Genomic DNA, 23994 nt, shown 5'->3' on the forward strand with positions numbered 1-23994 from the left:
GCATCATTATGAAAATTTGCTATACTTAAGCAACCTCACGTTTGCAAACAAAATACATATTACGTAACACCAAAACGTGAACAAGATGCATATGTAACGGCGTCGAAATATCGGGAGCTAGAAAACAATACAAAAGGTAATCACGGTCCATATCCCGGTCAATATAAGTCTAGTGAAACTAACAGTGAATCATTCAAAACTGTTATAACACCAAAACGTGGTGTTTTAGATACATGTCAAGGCCATTAAACAACGACCCACCAAAAGTTATAATCACAACCTTTACCCAGCTACCGACAAAGCTATCTCAACTGCTTTTATCAGCTTGCAATTAAATAAAAACCTACTTACTGCCCTCGTTGTGTACGGAAGTCTTTCGAGGAATTGTACAGTTTTTCCTTTGATGTTCGGTTCGGACACTGGCAAATTGTTTGAAGATCTGGTTCTTTGAATTGAACGTTGATGGATTAGATATTGACATATCTGCTGAATCAATGGGACATTTAGTGCTGAACAGTTTAGCTCTTGCATAATTTAGAGTCTTATCACACTGGCGATTTGCGGGAGAGTTGTTATCGAAGCGACGATAGATTGACCCAATAATTTGTGATAGTGTGTGATAGTGTGATAGAGCGTGCAACTGTGCTTATCCATGAACTTCTTGCCTCACGCAGCTAAATTGTGGAATAAACTGTCGACCGCTGTACGAAGAACCCTTCAAGAAAAGAGCGTTGGATTTCGCGGGCAAAGAGGATATAATAGGATAGAGCGGTACTGTCATAGTAAATTTTGTAACCAAAGTAAGTTCACTGCCACTTTAAAACTAAAAATGAAGATTTATAAAATACGATAGAATGTATTTAAGTATGGATAAATGATTTTTTTTTATTGCATTAATTATTATTATGATTTTGACCCATGTTCTTTCACTGATATGCGTTATTGTTAAATAACAAACGAAACCGTCAACGCCCTCTATACGAGATAGATATAACTCCGTAATAGATGGATACAGTCTAAGGAAAAAACGTACCTCGAAAATCAAGAAAATTGGATTCTCGATCAGATGGCGCCACTAGCTTTGGCCTACTCTCGTATAGAGGGCGTTGACGGTTTCGTTTGTTATTTATAATTTTAACGCATATCAGTGAAAGAACATGGGTCAAAATCATATAAAAATAATTAATGCAAATAAAAAAAACATTTATCCACATTTAAATACATGTTAACGTATTTTTATAAATCTTCATTTTTAGTTTTAAAGTATGTCAATAGATGGCAGTGAATTTACAGTGGTTACAAAATTTACTACGACAGTACCGCTCTATCTTATTATATCCTTTTTGATACCTATAAGTTTGTTACATCACATCAAAATTAGATCTAAGTTACTATTTGATCCCATCTTCATATTCTCTTGTTGGCATAAAATAAGCTATCAACACATTCATAAAAACGAACAGTCATAAAGTTTATCGTCTAGGAAGTGTTCCTGAAAATACTGTAAAAATTGGTATGCCGTTATTGATAGTAAAGTCAAAGATAGAAAGGTCATTACACTTTAGAAACAGCTGTATGGCTCGTCAGTTTGTTTACTTAGGTATGAATTGTGATTAAAATTGACACTAAATATTATTTATTTATTTTATTTTAAATGGAAAGTCATACTAGCGGATGAAATAACGTACCAAAAGTATCTGCCACCCTGGAATAGTTATATTACAGTTACAGTTTGCTTTAAAAAGTATTTGTAACACTAATTGTTCTACATGTACAGGGTGGAAAAAAATCATGGGCCCTGGAGGGAAAGTGCCTTAAAACCTAGCTCACTTTACTTAAAGGAAACATTCTTTTATTTTTAAAAAGAAACAAAACTGCATTCAAAGATTTTTACTTTTTTTTTATTTTGCTTGTCTAAAAATATTTTTGAGTACTAAATATTAGATTGTATGGATATTTTGTACGACAGACGAGTGTAAGACCTAGTGTTTCTTGGAGAAATGTTATCATTAACATTAACTGTATCGACTAGTAGAATAAAATTGCGTGTTTATTTTTTTTAGTTTTTTGTCGGTTCGATTCCCGGGCGAGACAAGCGAATTTAAAAAATCTTTGAATGCAGTTTTGTTTCTTTAAAAAAAAAATTGGGTCAAGTTATTAGAAAACGTTTGACCCATAGTCTGATCTGCTACTTTTGATACTGTCTATCCATAGTCTACTCGTACTTGCGCATTAGGAAATGCTGATGAATAATGACATCAAAGTCCTTAAATATTGAAACAATGATTCCCTGCGCAGTTTACTTATAAAAGATATTGAGAAAATGAAAAATAATTAAGATAATAATTACAAACGTCATGCACTTATAAAATACTTAGACAACATTATTATTCACAACGACGGGACTTAATCGCGTGAGTGTTGTGTGTCGATCGTCGACATCGTTAGTGCGCAAAACGTTCAAGTTAATAAACAAGACCAAGTGCGGGTAGTTCGAAAAACTCGCGCCTAGAAGATGTTGATGCCAACTTTAGCCATTCTTCGCCGAGACCACGGGGACAACGCCGTCCTCGAAACGTCGGAGGTAAATTTAAAACTTATTTTACGCGATTAAGTCTCGTCGTTGTGAACAATAATGACTAAAAATCGTGAAAGTGTAAATCAGTGTACTTAGATAACGATAGCCAAATAAGAATTTTTTACATCCTTTTCAATAAACGTATTAACGTATTAATAGACGACCGGTCTGGCCTAGTGGGTAGTGACCCTGCCTGTGAAGCCGATGGTCCTGGGTTCGAATCCCGGTAAGGGCATTTATTTGTGTGATGAGCACAGATATTTGTTCCTGAGTCATGGGTGTTTTCTATGTATTTAAGTATTTATATATTATGTATATCGTTGTCTGAGTACCATAACACAAGCCTCCTTGGGCTTACCGTGGGACTTAGTCAATCTGTGTAAGAATGTCCTATAATATTTATTTATTTATTTATTAGACTTATATTGACCGGGATATAGACCGTGATTACCTTTTGTATTATTTGTGAGCTCACAAATAATACAAAAGGTAATCACGGTCTATATCCCGGTCAATATAAGTCTAGTGAAACTAACCGTGAATCATTCAAAACTCTATTTATTTATTATTATTTATTCTGTTTTTTTTTTTTAATATTTACGATGTCGGTGACATTCATGATAATGAACGCGCTTATTTTCGAGTAAAAAAATTAAAAACGACAGTTATCTATCTCTTGACCTTTACATACTTCATAAATCAATCAGAGTTCACCCATGTACTCCAAGTAGGCATGCAACCAACGTAACAGTGTGATAAACAGATTAAAACAGGGTTAATATGAGGTGTAAGGTCAGCGTCAGCACTACATTGTCGATAATGTCGAATTGCCTATTAGAGCTGCCATTCTGACAACCATTTTTCGATATCGACAAAAAATAAATGTCACATTTCACACCCTGGATTACGCCGGTAATTATGAGCGATCAAATGTCAATGAATTTGGTAAGACAGCATTCCTTTTTAGTAAATATTATACAAGATTAAGTATAAACTTGGCGACGGTGTTACCATATATGCCCAGATTATACGTAGGTAATTTGCATAATCTACTTATTTGAGCTACCAAATAAATTCACACGCGTACCTGTAGCACATGTATCAACATATGCCAAAACAGAGATTAAATAATACACAAAGAAATAGCGTGTTATTGATTGACTTACTGAAAACAGTGAACAGAAATGAGAAGACTATCGATATATGTGTATGCAATATCGATAGATTTGTTCAAAAGCCTTGACCGCCAAAACATGTTTTGAATAACAAATGTGCAGGTAATTCACCGTTTGCAATTTTTACATGGCTTAAAAACCGGTATTATTTAATTAATTTTACCTATAACAATTAGCAAAATTTATAGCGTTATTAAATTCCTTATTTGCACGTTGTAAATCATACCTTGGAGATATCATATAATTTGCAATGGAATTGTATATTGTTTGATGTTCATAAGCGCATTGTTATATGCCTACTTGAATAATAAACTATCTTCACCTTATCTCTATATTCGTAACGTTACTGACCTTGAATGATTGTTATTTATAGACTAAGAACAAATTATTCTTATCATATATGTATTTTTTATCTGTATCTTGTCATGATATAGGAGCCTTGAACTTCGATATTTCATTGTTTAATCAAACCGAACGTAACATTTCAATCGATAAATACACACAATAACATTCTCTGATTTATTTAATAAGCATTTTGAATCTCATTTAACTTAGAAGTTAACTAGTTAGATTTTAACTAAGAATACAAAGAATAAAAATTCTTGAATACTTTCCCACATTTTCATCGCTTCTAAAAAGACGCTTTCAATCATCAAAAAGAGAAACACCGGTTTTCACCGGCCATCGGTCTCAAAATAAACACATAAACCGTAAATTTTTACCGCCCATAAACCGTAACATCGATGTCGTGTCGCGTCACTAATATTCGCGCGCGTTACGTGCTCCCGCGCACGTCGCGCACTAACGTCACGCGCGAAAACGCAAGGCCGAGCAACGACCGCATTGCCACGCTAAGGGGCACGCGGAGAGGCTTGCTGGAGTATTTTGGGCTATGGAAGGCAACAGTCTAATTAATTGTCTGTATATAACATTGGCGAATCCCCTACAAAAAATTACCATCGTCGAGAGAGCCGCTGATTGAAAATTCACGCGATCATGATTCCGCTACCGATGAGTGGCTTGTGAGTTTCATAACCCCCAAACCCACCCATTAGCTATGGGCAAGGCGGCAAAAATAATCTAAGGAGATGAGACACTTGGACAGGCAGATCATAATTATAAAAACTAGTGGCTCTGTGAGCTGTAGACTTCACAGACCCATCGCTCCGCCTAATTTAGGTAAAAATCCCGAAAACTGATTCGACAAAAAATTATATTTAATTCTTGAACCTGCTCACAAAATTTCAATAGATTCGGTTGAGAAATGCGACCTCGGAGACCATCGCATTATCACAATCTTAGCCACAAACTGTCAAAAAAAACTTTTGTGACACGTTTTTATTGCTGACTGTATTTCTTCTCATTTGCTTCTCATTTGCATGTCTATTGAGAACTCAAGAACCCAAGCTCTGATGTGTTTGTGTTTTTCCATCGAAGAGTTGTTTGCTACCTTTCGACTGCATCATCAGATCAACTCCATATTAGCATATTATTGCATTGTCATGGGAATTACGGATGTACGAGTACTCCATATTTCAACTGAATCAGACACCGGGAAGTGTTTCCAATTTAAGTTAGATTATTTGAAGCACACATATACAGGGTGGCTAAAAAATAAGTGCATTCCCATTGCCAGGGTGGTTTTAAGATTAAACTAAGGAACATTTACTATGGGAGTTGGGACCAACCACGAAAAATGCACTAATTTTTTAGCCACCGTGTATACCACAAAGATAGTTTGGAAATACGGGGTCCAGCTAAATAAAAGTGTGTAACGATGTTGTGACAATCACGTGTCTAAAATAAAACCCAGTCGCGTATTTTTTTTAACTACAGTAAGCTTTATTCTCAATCCCAATTCCCAACTATATGTACATGTTGTATTTTGAAAACAATGTGTGTTTGAGGTGCGTGTATGTGGAATTTCGTCCGTTACTCATACTCGTTAGAAATTAGGTTCAGTTTAGTTAGGTTTGGTTTCAATTTTAGAAATTAGGTTGTCAATAAACGTCACGTCAAACGTGCGAGTACTAACAGCAACTGAACACTCGTGAATATTATGTAAAGCCTGACCAGGAATATATGATCACGCGCCATGTTGCGGAATTTCACTGGAACTATTTTTTCATACTATACTGAACTGTCACCCTATACATGAGAATAACAGCGCCCTCTTGACAATGATCATATATTATAGTCAGGCTTTACATACCTGGGATAACTCGGGGCACTAATACTAGTGACGTAGCAAAATATTTTATCGACAATTAAATATATCGATGTTACTGTCAACATCTAGATGTTATTCAACATAAATAAATATTATTATTTGATCTGGATTTTAAAATAAATACACTTAACAAAATTAAAACGCGTATTTTTTTTTTTTTAAATTGATTTCATAGTGTGATACCTCATGTTATTGTATGTGCAAAGTTTCATTACAATCCAACACGTAGTTTTAAAATGAGAGCGGAACTACGTTTGTATGGGAAGGTGCAATTCGGCAGAGCTTGCCGGGGACTCTTAACTCAAGCTGAATTACATATAAATTGGCTTAGATATTTTCATGCATACGGTGTCTCTCCGGTGTAAAGGATGAGTCACGTTAGACCGGGCCGTGTCCGGGCCGGAGCTTCCGGCGCTTACTTCTCTATGACATGACAGGTGATCACGTGATGCTTTCCATTGAAAACGAAGCGCCGGAAGCTCCGGCCCGGACACGGCCCGGTCTAACGTGAGTCATCCTTTACACCATAAATCGTCTGTAATAGACGCAAAGGCCAATGATAACTATAGAAACTATACTAAACGCCCTGTCACCGCCTCGGCTAATTTCACAATATTTATCTTCCCGCATGCCAAACAAACTGACTAATAGGTTATGATCATTATCTTAATATTTCGGTTTTGGCACCGACTCGTTAAAATGACATTTTTCACGCGCCTTTTACCGTGACTAGTGTGATGTTATAGATCTTATATGTGGTTTATATTGATATGCTAAACTAAATTTTATTTAGGCCTTAGGGAGACCAAAAGGCGTGAGGCTATCCGTGGTCATTTCAAACGCGGTAAATTTAATTTAATCCTCTAAATAGTTTATACGAAGCCATATATGGCAGTTATAAAATGCAACTATTGACAGCTAATAAAGTTCAAATTTAAACAAATAATTTAATATGACATGCACTAAAGGTCAGTCAGAATTGATGATAACAATTTTTTTCGAGAAATAACAAACTTTTTGGTTATTTCTACTCAGAATCACGAGGACTTGATTTAAATAGGAAAAACCAGGACAAGTGAGATTCGGAATCGCCCACCGAGCGTTCCGTACCTTTTTATATTTGTTGTTATAGCGGCAACAGAAATACATCATAATATGTGAAAATTTCAACTGTCTAGCTATAACGGTTCATGAAATACAGCCTGGTGAAAGACAGACGGACAGATAGACGGACAGTGGATTCTTAGTAATATTAGGATCCCGGTTTTACCCTTTGGGTAAAAAAGTGTCCGAAAAAAATTGACAGTTTTGTGATGCATTTTCGCATACATTTTGTATAGACCGTCACAAAAGTCAGTTGAAAATTGCGACCTGTACAGCGGACATACAAAAGCAAGCTGAAACCTAGGTCCTAGACCTTTGCTAACGCTCGGTCAACAAACTTGTTTATTGTTTAAGGATGACTCACGTTAGACCGGGCCGTGTCCGGGCCGGAGCTTCCAGCGCTTCGTTTTCTATGGAAATCATCACGTGATCACCTGTCATGTCATAGAAAAGTAAGCGCCGGAAGCTCCGGCCCGGACACGGCCCGGTCTAACGTGAGTCATCCTTTAACCTAATAAATTCTTGTTTTTTTGCGTCACTACTTTTTATAATTTAGACACAAGAAATCATAGTCACAGTCGTTGATCATTTGTCTCAATCTGCTTAACAATAGTGTCAAACATCCGAAACGGGTGCAGCCGCTACAATTAGACAAACATGCCGCAATGGTAGTATACAAATTGAGATCGTGAGACAGATGATAGTGATGCCTATTTGTCACTTAATTGACACTGAAATATCTTAGGAATCTTACGCTGCGTCTTACGTAAGCGAACAACTCGCGAACGCGAAGCGAAGCGGCGCGAAGGGCCCACGGCGTTCGCTTTCGCAACGAGGTCGCCCACGTAGGACACTTCTATAGTTATCAAAGGATTGATTCACCCCGCGCCGCATCGCTTCGCTTCGCGTTCGCGTGTTGTTCGCCTACGTAGTACTTACGTTGTGTATAAGAATAGAAGACTCCGAAAATAGCAAATACTACCCGTCTTCAGGACCTCGGTTCTATGCTTAGATACTCCACTATCCAAACAATTGTAATAAGAAAGTTTCAATTTGAGAGAACAAGTAGGTACATGTCTTATAAGATGAGCGGTATGTAATAATAATAATAAAATACTTTATTGTGCACTACAAAGAAAAATACATGTTACAAACAATGACAGGAAATAAGTGAGTAGGTAACAACAGGCGGACTTATCGCTAAAAAGCGATCTCTCTCTATTTATTTAAAGTGATATAGCTAGGAGCATTAAAAAGCAATAAATATTCGCGAGTAAAATCCCATAAGTACATCACAAGCCAATCTTTACAAATAGTTCCCATTAGCGGCCGTCACGTGGTCAAGCTACTGGCCCGACAAAAAACCGAACAAATCACTCTGTCAATAAACTGTAGTAGCCGCAATACAATCTCTTTCACTCTTGGTTGGTCTTAGCAAGGGTAAAGGAGATAGCATTATGACCCGAGTCGCCAATTGGTATTACGGTGAGTATAGAATAGCGATTTGTTACGCTCGCCGCTATGTCACGAGGTAACATAAATCAATTAAGATCTAGTTAGATCTTATTATCTATAACATACGGTTTAGATTGTAGTGATTTGGTTTTTATTGTAATCGATAGTTTTTGCCGGTAGATTCGCGTGTTTAGATTTGACGACGACGTGATTAAAAATCTTCGGTGTTTTTATACAAAAGGGTTTAAGTTTTTATAGGTACGTTTCGAAATCAATAAGTGAATTGTTATGTAGGTACACAATTACTTATTCGAAATTAAACTGTCGTGAGACATATTTTAAAATATTTAGATCAGTACGGTTTCACTCACTATTATTTTTAGTCGCTTTTGGCGACATGTTTCGGATTCTTCGGGAATCCTTCCTCAGGCACGAGTGTCCGCGGCGGCTGTACGTCATAAAGCGACTAAAAATAATAGTGAGTGAAACCGTACTGATAATTACTTATTAATAGTACATAATTAGCTTCTTATTCTGGAAGTTATCTATGTATAAATAAGTGTAAGTTTAAAGCTATTTATGTCTTATTTACCTTTAGAATATGTAATATGTATATTTTTAGATAACTCATGAATGGTAGCACTCGTCCCCTGCAATTGAATATGCATCGCATAAAACTTTATTGCTTTTGGCACCTAAATTGAAATTTACTCGTGGGCAAGAAAGCAGAAACTAGTATGTGCATGTGACTGGTGTGCGATTTATCTGTAAATACTTACAGTCATATGATCCACTGACTTAAATAGATTAGATACGAAGCGCTGGAACGTCCTTCTGAAGACGGCCATATTTTATATTCTTATGTACAATCGGGGACATTGTTGGTGAACCACTTCAGAAAAAAATTACCTCGATCCTTTCGAGCGAGCTAAACTCCGCCTATCAAAGAGATAACCAATTACGATGCATTTAGAAATCTTTATCTTAATAAGAGAAAGGGTAAAAATAGGTAATGAGACAAACAATAGGTAGTAAGGACAGTTTATTAATTGTTGTTGTTTAGGCTAAGCTTCGCTTCTCCATAAAGATAACCAATTACGATGCATTTTGGATTCCTTATCTTGGTTTGCAAATGCCATTTAAAAAATTGTAAAAGAACAGAAGTATCCAACAGAATATTCGTAAGCACATCGTAAGTTGCACGGCCCTTGACCTAGTTCTAAGCCATTATTAATTATTTACGACTATCGTAAATAAACTGTGAGAATAAGAAAATGGTTTCAAGATTAAGTACCTTTTTTGTATAAATCAAGTTTATTTAATATGAATATCACATTTTACTACCATCTGTTCGCTAAACACATGCATATTCAATATTAACTCAGCCCAGATTAGCCTAGTGAACTTTTCTAACGTTTTTAATTTACCACCCATTAGTTACAACTTAAGTCGTAATTTGAATTCCACACGTTAAGAAACTGACCAAATATTTTAGTTCATAATCCAAGTGCCAAGACTCGTTTTTGACAGCTACCGAGCTTTCACCATAATTATTATTAAAGACAACCGTCTCGGCTTATCCGTAGTTTATCTCGTTGAAATAATTTCATTAGTCGTCCGTGTACAATCTTCAACAAAGTACCACCGCAATTTAAAGTTACCACCCTATTCGGTTTAAAATAAAGTCGAAATTAAACAAGTTTTGATCACAGTTGTACATTATTTTTAAAGCTCATAAAAATAATATCAAAAAACAAGTGTCGACACGATCTTTATGGTCATGGAGCTGGGTTTGTGTATCAGAATGTTTCGTAGTCAAATGGAGCATTAATGTTTTAATTAATAGGTTATGGGGGATCAAAGTTCCGAAAAGCGTTTCGAGGTTTATAGGCACATTTGATTTATCAATTACTGAGAGATGTCATGGCTTATATGTATTTGAAAGTAAATGTTTAGTTTGTAACTTCTGCGATTTATTAAAGATACATGTCATCAGATATATGATTGGGAGTTCGTCTTAAAAGTTCGACTCTTTTATACCTACTACAACTGAAGGGTACACGGAAAGAACATGTCTAGTCACGTAACATTTTGAGTAATCGCGGTTTTAAAATTTCGAACCATGTCAAAATGTATGGTGATTCCGTGACCAGGTCTGTTTAACTAAAAAAAGTTGTGCTACATATATAGGTATTATACAATGGTAGCAAATATAACTAATAGTTCATTAAGAGCTTTACATTTTGAAATGAAAATCTCATTTCCGTGTACCTTTCACTGTCAGATATTTTTGAGCGCGTTGAAGTCTATGGATGCATCCACACCGCAGGTTACTTAACTTTTGTGTAGCAACTGGGGAGCAACAGTGTGCAACACCAGGTACCGTGTTGCACACTGTTGCTCTGCAAGAGTTTACTGCGGTGTGGATGCACCTTATGAATTGGTGCAGGAGACTCATTAACTAAACCAAGAAAATCAGAAACGATTATCTTCACGCAATATTTCTTCATTCTTTCACAAATGTCTCAAAATTCCTTCCTTGAGTACCTATCTATCCTAATTCGTATCTTTATCGAACTGTCAATCAAAATGGTCTGTGTCCAATCTATGATTTGATAATCAATGACAACAACCATTATCGCATTGAAAACGGGTAACTTTGTATGGAAATTTCCGTAGATTGTGACTCTTTTTCAGTGCTGAGTATTAGTGTGACATAAGTTGAGATAAATGTCGAGATTGTAAAGGTAAATGACCGATTATATTTTAAATGCGTCATAATACTCATAATATTTACGTTGCATTCTTGACTGATAATATTTTTATGACGGGTTTTAACTTTTAACACTAATTGGCACATCAAGATAAAAAAACTAACATTTAAAACTTTCGCGTTTTGAACACATATTAAATCACATTTACAATCGGGTCTATCGCGAATTTATTTTGTTACCTTTATTTACCGACGTTTCGTTTCGTTTACCGACACAGGTTTCACTGGTCGTGGTCGCGGCTAACTGACGTCCCAGCAAAATGTCAAAACAGAGATTTGTGTGACTACCCCACGAAAAGTGTTTTAAAGTTTGAGGTAGACATCACATTTTCAAACTACCCACTACACATAAATGTTAATTATTGTCGCGATAGACCCGATTGTAAATGTGATTGAAAAAAAACTTTGTTTAAACAAAATTGATATAACAGTTGTCGTTACATTTCCTGTAATTATACTTTTGCTAATACGCTCGTCCTTCTACAAAAATCGTATTAAATTCTGCTCATGCTCATTTCTGTTTTTAAACGTGATCAACTGATCAATATCAAGGTAATGTTCGTGTGTTGTTAATTTATATGGAAAAGGATAATGATCGTCATAAAAAAGCTTGTATTTTGTACATAAGACATATCGATAATTAATTATTGTAGGTCCCCACATTCATAATTCGCAGCACACATTGCAGTTGTAAACCGTTCAAGTTATATGTACAAGCAAAACCGCATTCTGCCATCGGAACGCGTAAATAGCCGCACAAACATATCAAAAGTAACCAATATTCAGGCTATCATTGTAAGCATTCAATTTAATAGCTAGGAAATCGGATCCTCTGTCCTCATCCAACCGAAAACCGACTCTAATCTTTTAAGATAAAGTTCTATTTTGTTTGGAGTAAATAGCATAGTGTCGGGCGTAAGGGTCTAGTATTAAATCGAGTTTTAAACTACGTTTAATTTCACTTAAGTCGTGTAAATGTGTGTTATTTGCTAGTCGATGGCGCCTTATGGTGCTGGTTTGAAATCAATTTGCTGGTTTACCTGCGGGTGGTTTAGAGCTGGCAAGGACATCGATAATTCGTACAAAATAATTATACTAAATATTTTTTTTCTATTTAAAAAATACGTATGTGTAGGGAATCAAAGTTCACTTGTTTATTTTACTTTATTTAGTCTGACATTTTGTCCAAACCTTAGCAAACATTTACACACAATATTTCTATTGATCAATATTCTCTTTTTTTTTGTTATTGATCGAGCAACCAGCTATGAAGTTCACAATTTATAATGAATATCTTTATGTTTATATGTATTATCAAAAAGCTCATTTTTTTTAATAAATTAAAAATATGCTTGCCGGGGTTTTATTCAGTGTTTTCGCTATTTGTATTTAACTTGATAACAAATTTTCTATTCTACATTATTTACGTTTGCTTTAATATAATAATACTTATTTATCCGGTTACCAACGACCCTTGATCAACATGCTCTAACTTTTTTAAGTACTGCTTTAAATTAAAAATAGTATTTATCGATTCGACATTTCAAGTGGCTATTCACATCACTATTGGTGAATGGCGTCATTACCGGCCGTCTCGCGTCGGCAAATTGTACGAGAAGCTTCATTCACAGCTTTTTAGCGCGAATTAGCGCTAGTTGTCGATACTATATACTTATCGACTGTGGTGCGTAACTATTTAGAATATGTAGGACAGTTCTAAAATAAGTACGTACCTACTTAATATTTTACATACCTCGTTTATTTATAAAACTGGATTAAGAAGTATATTTACATGTGGGTTACCGTTTTATAAAATAATAAAATTTTTGCTTTCTTCTTTATGCCAATCTGAAGCATTTCAAGTAGCTGAAAATTTTTACCTCCTCCCTTGTAAGCATTTCCAGACTATTAAATCATTTTACGGTTTAGACTCACTTGTTTTAGTCACTCGCGCGACATGTTTCGGAGAGCCTAGGTCTCCTTTCTCAAGCACTAATAGTGCGAGCAGCGTTCACGACAACCGTGTGTTGCGTACTACAAGTGAGTCTAAACCGTAAAATGATTTAATATTAGTATGTCTCACAACAGTTTAAATTCGATCATTTCCAGACTGAATTTCATCTCTCAATGCACCTCCGTATTAATTCCGGGGTGAAAAGTATCTATGTCTTATTCCACTTATAGCTGTGCTACAAGCATTGAGCTACAAGCATCCAGAGATCCAACTTTCACATTAAGTAACTAGGATTTTAAGATTATTCAATTCAATTATTTATTTCAAATCATTTGATCCATTATAGTGTTAGTAAGTACGACAAAACTTAAAATAAATTAAGATTATGCGAAGTACGCAGCGTATAGCAAGTTTAAACCAAAACACAAGGTGAAAATAACCATTGATTTTTGGGTTATTTTAGAAATCCCTTAAAGGAATAAGTTCGCCTTTGTACTGCCTATCCTGTGTCATATTCAGTGTTGGCCGAACGTTAATTGCAATTAACCATTAACCAGTACAAATTGAACCGCAAACCGTAACGGACGGTTACAGTTTACGGTTCAATTTGTACTGGTTAATGGTTAATTGCATTAACGTTTCGGCCAACACTGGCCATATTTGTGTTTTGTACAATAAAGAGTTTATACATACATACATGCAATTTGATATCCATCAAGATTGTCATACTGTCCTTAAGCATAGCCAGTATGATGGTCGCCCTCCGGTGTTGTGAAACTGAAAGTGCGGCGCTATAGCGGCGATGCGCAAGAGCAAGTATTTGCCTGCGGCGGTTTGAACATACACATGTAACTTATTCATGTTTTGCGTTTCTTTAGGGTTCCGTAGGTACCCAAAGGGTAAAAACGGGACCCTATTACTAAGACTCCGATGTCCGTCTGTCTGTCTGTTACCAGGCTGTATCTCATGAACCGTGATTGCTAGACAGTTGAAATTTTCACAGATGATGTATTTCTGTTGCCGCTATAACAGCAAATACTAAAAACAGAATAAAATAAATATCAAGATACAACAAACATGACTTTTTGCCGTTTTTTGCGTAATGGTACGGAACCCTTCGTGCGCGAGTCAGACTCGCACTTGGCCGGTTTTTTAATAACTTTTATGACTAGTATTCTTAGTTGACCGAGCGTTAGCGAAGCTGTCCGTTTCAATAGGACAAAAATGCTATCGTATGTCCAGATGTTCTCGTCTACAGGTCGCATTCCTCGTCCGATTTTTGTGAAATTTTGCGCAAAATTTCACGAGAGCCATAAAAGCCATGGTTTGCGAGGTCTGCAGCTCACAGTGCCACTGGTATATTTTTAGGGTTCCGTACACAAAGGGTAAAAACGGGACCCTATTACTAAGACTCCGCTGTCCGTCTGTCTGTGTACTTATCTCATCAACCGTGATAGCTATTAGCTAGACAGTTGAAATTTTCACAGATGATGTATTTCTGTTGCCGTTATAACAACAAATACTAAAAAGTATGAAACCCTCGGTGGGCGAGTCCGACTCGCACTTGTCCGGTTTTTTTTGATCGACTACTTAAACGTTGAGAATAGTAAATTATTAACTTCCTGGTAAAACACATTTATGTAATTAAGTTATCAGATTATAAATATTATTTACAATCTATACACCCACTTATTAACCAATCGCAATTTATCTATTTTTTACCGACACGATTCCTATTAATGGCATATTAGCGATTAGCTAACTCACTGTTTATTCAGAAGGTCTTATGTTCATATGAAACTTATATGGACATACGACTTTACGACATAATACGGTATGATTAGCAGGCGGGTCCGTCTAGACTGCTATAATGTTCACAAAACACTTTATCTAGACTTTATCCGCATACTCCTTGAACCCTAAAATCGTATAAACTATGCGTAATCCAGGTACAAACTTATGCTGGAAAGCCTATGTTACGAGTACAAGCTTTATTGTTAATCGTTCTGATTAATCAAAGATATTAGAAATAACTGTAATTATATCATTAACGCTAGCCTTGTTTATGGCTATAAAAATAAAGTATCCTTAGCTGTGTATACTACCTTAGTTAGAAAACACTAAGCTAGCTAGTCTGGAATCCAATAAAAACTTTTATAGAAAATTTAACTAAATCTGTAGGTACCCCTTTTCCAGTCACATAATTATGCTATAATAAGGATTATTATAGAATTTCGCACTTTTTCTAAGTCTTGACAAATTTGACTTGCCCAGAGTATAAAAGTAGCTTACCGCTCCGCGTTTAGCTGAACCGGTGAGCTCCATCTTAGGCCCCTGTCTTCACTTTCCATCAGGTGTGACTAGGGCCAATCGCCAAATAGTTTATAATATAAAAAAGTTTCCTCTAATAGAATAGAATAGTTTATATTCGTAAACACACAGACAATAGACATACATTAAAAGAACATAGTGAAAATAAAGTGTCACGAAATGGCCCCATCTCAGCATGCTTCTGGCGACTTAGAATAGGAGGCTGTTTGCGGCCTAGAAGGTATATGCGGTCGAAACAATCAGGATCTCCTCTCAGAAGTTGGCAAGTTGACAAAAGCTCGGTATTTCTCGAGTCGCTGTCACCGGACTCTGCCAAAAGCTTTAGTACTCGATACGCCAAAAAACGCACGCGTGGTAACTCACTTACGCACACGTGGCAATACCTGCTCCAAAAACCTATTCCAGTAAATACGTCTCACCTCTACAAGGCTTCTCACCTCTAGAATTCGAAACGAGGTGATCCGGCGACGGACCAAACTGGTAGACATCGGCCGACGGATTGCAACTCTGAAATGGGCCTGGGCCGGACACGTATGTCACAGAGATGATAGAAGATGGAGCAAGCGTGTCCTAGCGTGGAGGCCTCGCTCAAAAAGACCAGATCACAGACCTCCAACAAGATGGGAGGATGATATTAAAAAGATTGCGGGCCCACTCTGGAGGAGAGAAGCAGCAAATCGGGCTGCTTGGAGGAGTTATGGAGAGGCGTATGCCCAACAGTGGGCGCATACTCGCTGAGGAAGAAAAAGAAGAAGACCTCTACAAGAGAGTGATGTGCTCTCGTCGCAGCGGGAGCTAGTGCAACCATACTTTCATACCTTCAGCAGGCTTAGCACGGTAGCATTTTTATCGCCTGTCACCATGCCTGTCACGTTCTAACAAGTATGTAAGTGCGAAAGTGACAGGCATAGTGACAGGTGATAAAAATGCAACCATGCTGACACCGCAGGAACACACTTCTGAACATCTGCTATTTGTGCGTCCGTTGTTCTAATCAGTTACTTTATAGATACAGACAGCATCAACAGTAGCGGATGAAACCGCCAGTATCTGTTACCTTGGAATACTTTTCCAATTAGAGATAAACTCATACAATTAGCTGTCCAAAGTATCTTTTACAGTTTAATTGTTCTACATAAATAGAGAGGCATATCTTTTTTTATTATTAAAGGGTTCCCTGGCGCCAATTACCTTCGATTGGAATCCCTTAAACCCGGAAACGGCTTTAAGCAATATAGTAACCTATATTTACTTCAAAAGTTCATTGTCTTCGAGATATTTGACATCCAAGTTGAACAATTTTAGGCCAAATACTGGTTTTCTTTCGTGTTAATTAGTTTAAAATTAAAATCTCTGACCAGTTTTAAGAGACGTCAAAGCTAACCCAAATATGTGTTATTTTCTATAAAAAGGGACCTTATTGTTGATGGCGCTTACGCCATTATAAACGATGCTCCGATATAAATACAATGCCGCGCGACGCTGTGTGGCGTAAGCGCCATCGACAATAAGGTCCCTTTTCATAGAAAATGTCCCATATGTAGATCACAGCAATCGGTTATCGAAAAATAAAATGTAATGTAGTGCAAAATGTAGGAATAACTCGATAACTGCTTAAAACTATTATTTAAGCATATTTATTATGTAATTTATTGACTTGTAATTTTTTTTTATAAAATAGGAGGCAAACGAGCAGACGGATCACCGATGGATGACTGCCTTTTACCAATAAAACATCTGAATCTGAATCTCACTTGTCAAAAATCGATGAAAACCGCAGGGGCTCCTTAAGCTATCAGAGCATGGTGATACTTTTGACGCATAGCCTGATACACTAACTTTGATGCTTACTGTACACGTTCAAGCTAATCCAGCACCCGTAATAGTCTCAAATCGAGCAAGCTGATCTCTGTATCTGATAGACTGCGCGCGCGCGGCTCGGGTTACTAATTGCTTTATTTCCTGCGAGATTGCGCGAAAGTGAGGCGGTTAGAGCTTGGGAGGTTACCTCCCAGTGTTTTGTTGTGTATCACTGTGTGTAATTTATTTTACGCCATATTTTAGTATTTCTATCCTGTATGTTGCTTTCTTTTTGTCTGGTTACCTTCCGTGACTCTCACTTGATGGTCTCGTCGGAAAATCAGCGCTGGAAGTCGCCAGCAGCATGCTGAGATGGGGCCATTTCGTGACACTTTATTTTCACTATGTTCTTTTAATGTATGTCTATTGTCTGTGTGTTTACGAATAAAAACTATTCTATTCTATCAAGAGCCAAACGAACCTAAAGTCCGACATTGTATTTTTTTCTTATTTACTCATAATGCATGTTAATTATAAGATGTATTGTTTTGAAAAGATGTGTCCCGCCGAGTTTGTTGCCGGTCCCATATTGGGATACCCTCCTCCAATTGAGGGGGGTTTAAGTCTCGGGGCAGAGGTCTAGGGTTAGAGCCGGCGTAGCTTTATTTGACGTTCATAAGCGCATTGTAATATGCCTACTTGAATAATAAACTATCTTTATCTTTATCAAACAATTGAAATTATGCTCTAATTTTAAAACTACATTCTATAACATGAAGTTTGACATGAACATTCATGTCAAACTTACGCTTTCAGCTTGCGCGGGGTGGTCTAGTGGCATGTCTAGTGGCATGTCTAGTGGTCAGGACGTTAGCCGCGTAAGCTGAAGACGCGGGTTCGATTCCCGCCTCGGCCACCGGTGGACTAGGTCACTTTTTATTTAGTGTATGTTATCTATTTCAGTTTATGATATTGATATATATGTTACGTATATGTTCATGTCAAATTTTATGTAATTTACTAGTAAGCATGACTTTTTTAAATGAGAGCGTTTTTTCGATTGTATCATGTATTGGAGCGGTTCATTGGCAACGGGTTCAGCTGACTCTTAAGTTTAGGTATTTTAAAAACTAGGTGTAAATGTTAATTATCAGAAACGCGGCCTGCTGGAATTCTCCTTTTAGTAAACGTGTGTAATGATTTTTACGCCTAAGACCCTAATCTGTTAAACAAAATCCAAACAAAAACAAAGCGGTCGGCCATTGTGTCTGAGCGCGTGGCCATTGTGTCAGAGCGCGTGTGCTATATGTGTCTGTCTTTAGTGCTGAAAAAGTGCTATAAAAACCAACCATGTGCGAGTCGGACTCGCGCACAGAGGGTTCCGTACTTTTTTGTATTTGTTGTTATAGCGGCAACAGAAATACATCATCTGTGAAAATTTCAACTGTCTAGCTATCACGGTTCATGAGATACAGCCTGGTGACAGACAGACGGACAGACGGACAGACGGACAGCGGAGTCTTAGTAATAGGGTCCCGTTTTTACCCTTTGGGTACGGAACCCTAAAAATGAATCACGTTGCGTAAATACCAAATTCTCACGTTCATACGAAATATATTAAATTTGGAGTTCCTACATCGGTGACTCATTCAATCCTTTACAATAGTTACAATAACTAAGAGCGCAATATTGAAAATCCTCTACATTTTATTTTTCTCAACAAGGCACTGAACACAAAGGCGAAAGTGATTCTTCACATCCAATATGGACTTCGAACCATTCCGTCCAACTTTATTGCCTGTACTGCAGCGTCTGCAGCTAATCCTAGTGTGTAAATGCCTTAATACTGTACTTACGTTCGTAAACGAAGAAAAATATTATGACAGCTTGGTAGACATTTAATTTTCGATCTTATATGTACATCGTTCAGGTTCAAATTCGGGTGTATTACCATTAGTTTACAGTGCGTTCGGTTCTTAATGCCAGATGAATACGTTTACATTTTACGCACGTTGTTGCGAATAATGCTTAGTAAGTGGCGCCATCTATGTCGCCGGCTGTAAACATTGTATTTTAAACTAACACATTAGATAAGGGGATGTTGAATTTTTTTAACAGTTTGTTGGATATTAGAGCGATTACATAGATAGTTAAGAACGTAGACAGCATCAATATAGCAGCGTATGAAACTACGCACCTAACGCACCAATAGTATCCATCAACCTCAACTTTCGACAGTTTTAATTCAAATGTATCTGCAACAGTTTACTTGTTCTATAATAGAGACATATAGTTAGACCAAAGTTAGATGTTACAGATGGATACAGTCTAAGGAAAAGACATGCCTCGAAAATCAAGAAAATTTGATTCTCGTTCAGAGGGCGCTACTAGTTTTGGCCTACAGTCGTATAGATGGCGTTGACGGTTTCGTTTGTTATATAACAATTTTAACGCATATCAGTGAAAGCACATGGGTCAAAATCATAAAAATAATTAATGCAAATAAAAAAAACATTTATCTATATTTAAATACATTCTATCGTATTTTTATAAATCTTCATTTTTAGTTTTAAAGTGTGTCGACAGATGGCAGTGAATTTACTGGGGTTACAAAATTTACTATGACAGTACCGCTCTAGTATAAGTTACTCTATGGTTAGACCAATGGCAGCGATTTTGATAGCACAGGCACAGTTTAAAATTTAAACGTCAACTTTCTATGAAATACGACGTTAGTCTGTGCTATCAAAATCGCTGCCAAGTTAGCTTGGTCTAACTCGATCTATTTTTTGTTTCTTTTATGGAGAGGCGCCTTAGTCGCGTGCCAAAGCAACCATGTCTTTAAAAAGCAACTATCGTGATAGTATTAAGGTTCAAATTTATGTAACAGCTCATTCTGAGATAACGAGTTTGGGTAATGAAGGACGATCGGTTGCCTGCGTAGTCTCAGAATGAGCTGTTACATAAATTTGAACCATACAAATAGGTCGGTAAATTTTCTTTTTAAACGAGTGTGTTCCCGTTCAGTCAGTAGCGGTAGCATTGGTAACCGCTGAACAAAAGAAACAAAGGCTTTCGTTTAACAGATAGGGTGTGAAGCGTAAAAATCATTTGACAAAATTCATACTATATACCTACATATATATATAATAACTAGTAGCATTAAAGTTTTTACCATCACAGAAACGTCGGCATTAGATGAAAATCTGAAACAAACATATAAATCAATATAAATTAAATACTGTCAATAAACAATCGCACTGGGAACATAAAATCGAATCGAGGTCGCCTTTGCAAACCAAATGTACTGTCAGGCCAATTCGAACATACACTGATGTCAGAATGACATCTAACTGATGTCATTCAAAAATCGTGGATTTCGTTTGTAACTATCCTAGTATGGATGGTATAGAAAGGATGCCAATCTCTTATGGCAGAATTGTTGCAAAAGTGACCGCGTTCAGCTTTAAATAATAGTGCCTAATCTCTCCGGTGGCGCTAGTTAGGCTCTGGGACATGAACCATATAAGGCAACAAATAACCCGACCAAATTACGTAGGTTGTTTTTGGTAGTATTTCGGTGTATGGTGGCGCCGCGCCGCCTAATTACTGTTTTTTGATGGACACTTTTTATACATAGAGATTTGGCTCCTTTATATAGTCTCCATGTATCCTAGGTACAGACCTGCAATAATATGTTATTCTTCGAAGGCTAAAAAATATGGTTCTACAAATAAGATCGCGTCAGATATTTTTGCAGCCTTAGATACATAGATAGATAGAATACTCTATATTGGCACACCTCAGTAAAAAGATACCGATGAAAAGATCAATTGATTAAACGTAGAGGCAGACAACAGACGGTCTTATCGCTAAAGAGCTATCTCTTCCAGACAACCTTTGGGTAGCGGAAACAGAGAAATTGATCGAAAAAGTAGGTGTTGCAAAAACGTTATGAAGCCTACATTTACACACAATTACAATGAATAAACATACACATATAACAAATACAAATAGACATACATAAACATACACATGAACATATATAAATTAAACCGGAATATAGCTAAATATGACAGCAGCATGTCAGCCACAGAGTTAAAATAACTATATATGTACTATGCAACCACAATGTTCTTTAAGTGATTTTTGGAAACAGCAGGAGATATTATTAAGATATAATTGCAGGCGACTGTACAATGTACAATACAATACAATACAAATTTTTATTGTTTGAATGTGAGTGGTTATAAATGGTGGTAGGGTTAGTATTTGGTTACATCACAATCAGCCAGATTGTATTGGCGCGGGCGAGACGCACGATAACTAAATAATATGATTCAAATATCAATTTAATGTCAGTGTACGTTCGAATAGGCCTGTGAATTATTAATCGTATCAATCCTTCATTCATAAACTCGGTTTTGGTCAATGTTTTATCGCTTGCATATTTAACGTTACAAAGCGAAATGCATATAAATTATACGTTAATGAGATTTTCTTCACTATCCAAGTAAAGATTGAATATTCGTTTTTGCATTCCATTATAAAGGCAATCAATTATGCGGATATTATGTCTTTAATGATAAAGTTATCAATAAACGCAACCTATTTAAGCATAGGTGGGGAGGTACCTCCACCTTACAGAAAACCGCAGCCAAATAACACTAGACCCTACTAATAGTGTTGTGTTCCTGCCGGTGAGTAAGGTTGCCAGAGCTCGAGGGAGAGGAGTGTTAGGGTCGGCAACGCGCAAGGCTATCGAGACTGCTTAACATCAGGCGGGCCGTATGCTTGTTTGCCACCGACGTAGTATAAAAAAAAACTTCTTAAAACACCAAGTAAAAAATACATTGAAGCCTATGCCTAATACTATGTATTCAAAGAAAGATACTGCCATAAATTTCCATATTAAGTATAGGGTCGGCCAGTGGTAAATTTTCTTTTCGTATTGACGTCTTTCATTAACATGCATTTATCATTGGCCCACCCTATATGTATATTTCATACACATATTAAACAAGTCAACATTATATCACAGAAGGCCGTTCATTTATCGTCTCACAGAAACTCAAGCATTCATAACAACGTCCAACCATCCACTCGCATACACATCACAGTTTGGTGCTGATTCGAGGAGCGAGTTTATCAGGTGTACGGCGTGAACAAGCGGTGATTTTCGGTGGGACACAGTTCGTACTGGTGGCAGCGCTAACACATGGCGACAACGCGGTCGAAACAGAAATCTAGTCAGTGAGGGAACATACAGACGCAGCAACTAAGCTACTAGTTCGGGGCAGTCAGAATCCCCACGTAAAATGCAACTGGCTATACACAGTCTGTAATTTCAGCAGTAGACAGTATGGCGCCATTAATTTTAAATTGTTCTATGAAATACTTTGACACTATTAAATTTGACTCAATTACCGCCTAACGGACAGGACAGCGGTATCGTATGCTCATTCCTACACTTCCCCTTAACTCAACTCGCACTAGTCCTAAAGGATCTAAATAATCGCGTTAACCATGAATAGCCTTGTTATGGTAATGTTACCGTTTTAGATTACTTATTGCTATAGCAAGTCGGCAATGCGAGGAACGCGAGCGTCATAAAGATGGAGCAAAGTGAAGTGTAGCGGTTCAGTGACTAAATGCTTGGGAATTTGTATTCCTAATGGGGTTTTGTATCCTCACTTCCTCTTTGCAATTGCAACGTCTAAAATAGCTATGCAAAGTACACAAAATAAACCTTAGTCTATGTACTTTTACGTACCACAGCTGGGCACAAGTCTTTTCTCATGTACGAGAGAAAATGCACTAGGTAACTTGTGATCAAATTCTTAAAAGTATATTTTCCATTGTTCCAGCAATACTACAACGTGCCACCTACAAGGTTGGCCTCCTGACGATCCAGGGGGTCGCCACCTGCCTCTACCTCTGCATGGATGCCTGCGGGTACCATTACGCACATGTAAGTAGCCGAGCACATGTATAGAGAGACCCCACACTAGCGTCTTTTGAGCGTAGGAGTCTATACATATAGCCAAAGCTTTGGAAAATGGTGACACAGCGCAGCAGCCAGCAAAGTTGATTAGATTGCTCGGGAGTCGCTAGTGCGATCTCTCATAAGTCATAACTGTGTGATACTCGTTCTCATACAATTTTAATCCAACAACAATCTTATATAACGCCTGAATCTGAGATATTTATCACATCGTCATCGATAACTTCTGTTCGGCTTCTATAGTGAGAATAAAACGTGATGAAAATTATTGTAGTCTGTATAAGCAGTATATAGTATGTACCTGCATTTTGAGCCAACCTCGATGAATTTTTCACTAATTTTCCAATGTTTTATCTAGTACATATATGTATTAATAATCGTATCAGTAAAATGCCTTGAGACCCATATCCATGCAAAATAATTAGTAAAGAAACTGCTTTGCCTGAAGGTTGACTGACAGTGAAAATAAATAAAATATCACATGAAATAAAACTATGAAAACGGATTATATCGCGTATATTGAATTTATACTACATCCCGACGCCTACTACTACCCTTACTACTACTCTTACTACTTACGTACAACCAGC

The 23994-nt window shown here is 37.0% G+C and overlaps 1 protein-coding gene across 2 annotated transcripts in view; it reads left to right on the plus strand.

Annotated features, from left to right (window-relative positions):
- The window catches only part of LOC134752944 (fibroblast growth factor 22), a 251025-nt gene that overhangs the window by 205344 nt on the left and 21687 nt on the right, over positions 1-23994 (plus strand). For both annotated transcript variants that reach the window (XM_063688743.1, XM_063688803.1), the window contains exon 4: positions 23268-23371. In XM_063688743.1, the coding sequence (XP_063544813.1) occupies positions 23268-23371 (104 nt within the window). The remainder of the gene's footprint in view (positions 1-23267; positions 23372-23994) is intronic.

Source organism: Cydia strobilella, chromosome 1, assembly GCF_947568885.1.
Source record: "Cydia strobilella chromosome 1, ilCydStro3.1, whole genome shotgun sequence".
NCBI lineage: Eukaryota > Metazoa > Arthropoda > Insecta > Lepidoptera > Tortricidae > Cydia > Cydia strobilella.